General features: G+C 44.3%; 1 protein-coding gene across 1 annotated transcript; it reads left to right on the top strand.

Moving 5' to 3' along the window:
- On the top strand, positions 1-768 carry LOC148804009 (cytochrome P450 86A7-like). The gene is made up of 2 exons (XM_088899000.1): positions 1-169; positions 353-768. The coding sequence occupies exons 1-2, from the start codon at positions 1-3 to the stop codon at positions 766-768; spliced, it is 585 nt and encodes a 194-aa protein (XP_088755126.1).
- The last annotated feature ends 437 nt before the right edge of the window (positions 769-1205 follow it).

Genomic DNA, 1205 nt, shown 5'->3' with positions numbered 1-1205 from the left:
ATGGAGCATGTTCTGAAATCAAATGCTTCCAACTATCCCAAAGGCGACAATTTCAGGGAGATATTCGACATCCTAGGTGATGGCATTTTCAGTGCAGATTCTGATTCATGGCTTGAGCAGGAGGAAGACTGCACTACTGTGTTTAAAATCAAGGGATTTCCGCAACTGGGTCAATGAAACAAGCAGCAAGAGAGTTGAGGACCAGCTTCTTCCTCTGTTGACGCATGTGGCCAGGCAGGGATCCACCGTAGATTTGCAAGATGTGTTTTTCAAGTTTGCCTTGGACAGTATAATGAGTTTAATGTTTGGAAGAGATCTGAAGTATCTCTGTTCTGAGCTTTCAACTAACCAGTTGCCCAAGCATTTGACGATGCACAGGAGGCTCTACTATACAGACTTGGGATGCCCACGTTGATTTGGAAGCTGCTACGATGGTTGAACGTCGGGAGAGAAAAGAAGCTAGCCAAAGCAAGGGAGATTGCAGATCTCAACATTGCAAACTGCATTTCAGTTGTGAGACAAGAGTTGCTTAGAGGAGTAGAAACACATGGTCTGTTATCTAGCTACATCAGATTATCCAAAACTGATGACGAGTTTCTCAGAGATACAACCTTGAACTTTTTGGTTGCTGGACGAGATACAATAGCTTCAGTCCTATCCTGGTTCATCTGGTTGACTTCAAGAACCCCTCGTGTGGAAGCGAAGATCTTAGAAAAATTGAGGCTCGTAGTCTCTGAGAAGAAAAGTTTTTGCAGAAAGAGAGGGTAGTGTTGATGATGACAAGAAATATTGGGTATTCGATCCAAATGATTTAAGAGGGCTCGTGTATTTGCACGCAGCATGTTGTGAATCACTAAGGCTGTATCCTCCACTTCCTATGAATAGAAAAGTTGTTATAAAGAATGATGTCCTTCCAGATGGTAACTGTGTGAGACCAGGGATGCAGATCCTGGTCTCAACCTGTGCTCTGGGGAGGATGCCATGGATGTAGGGAGAGGATTGCCTGGAATTCAAGCCAGAGAGGTGGATCCGTGAGGATGGAGCTCTAGATCAAGAAAAGCTGTCCAAATTGCCCACTTTTAGCATTGGGCCAAGAGCTTGCTCGGGTAAGGACATATCTATCTCACAAATGAAGTTGGTTGTTTCCACTCTCCTCTTCAACTTCCATATTCAGGTGGTTGAGGGCCAATCCTTTTCCATCAGAA

Source organism: Nelumbo nucifera, chromosome 1, assembly GCF_055504915.1.
Source record: "Nelumbo nucifera cultivar China Antique chromosome 1, China Antique-T2T, whole genome shotgun sequence".
NCBI classification, from domain to species: Eukaryota; Viridiplantae; Streptophyta; class Magnoliopsida; order Proteales; family Nelumbonaceae; genus Nelumbo; species Nelumbo nucifera.
The sequence above is the reverse complement of the archived record's forward strand: the minus strand, read 5'-3'. Positions and strand labels throughout refer to the sequence as shown.

Excerpts from the sequence above, each read along its gene's own strand:
- LOC148804009 (XM_088899000.1), top strand. The coding sequence starts at position 1 with ATGGAGCATGTTCTGAAATCAAATGCTTCCAACTATCCCAAAGGCGAC. Across the intron at positions 170-352 it reads CAAGGGATTTCCGCAACTGG|TTGCCCAAGCATTTGACGAT; the intron begins GTCAATGAAACA and ends TCAACTAACCAG.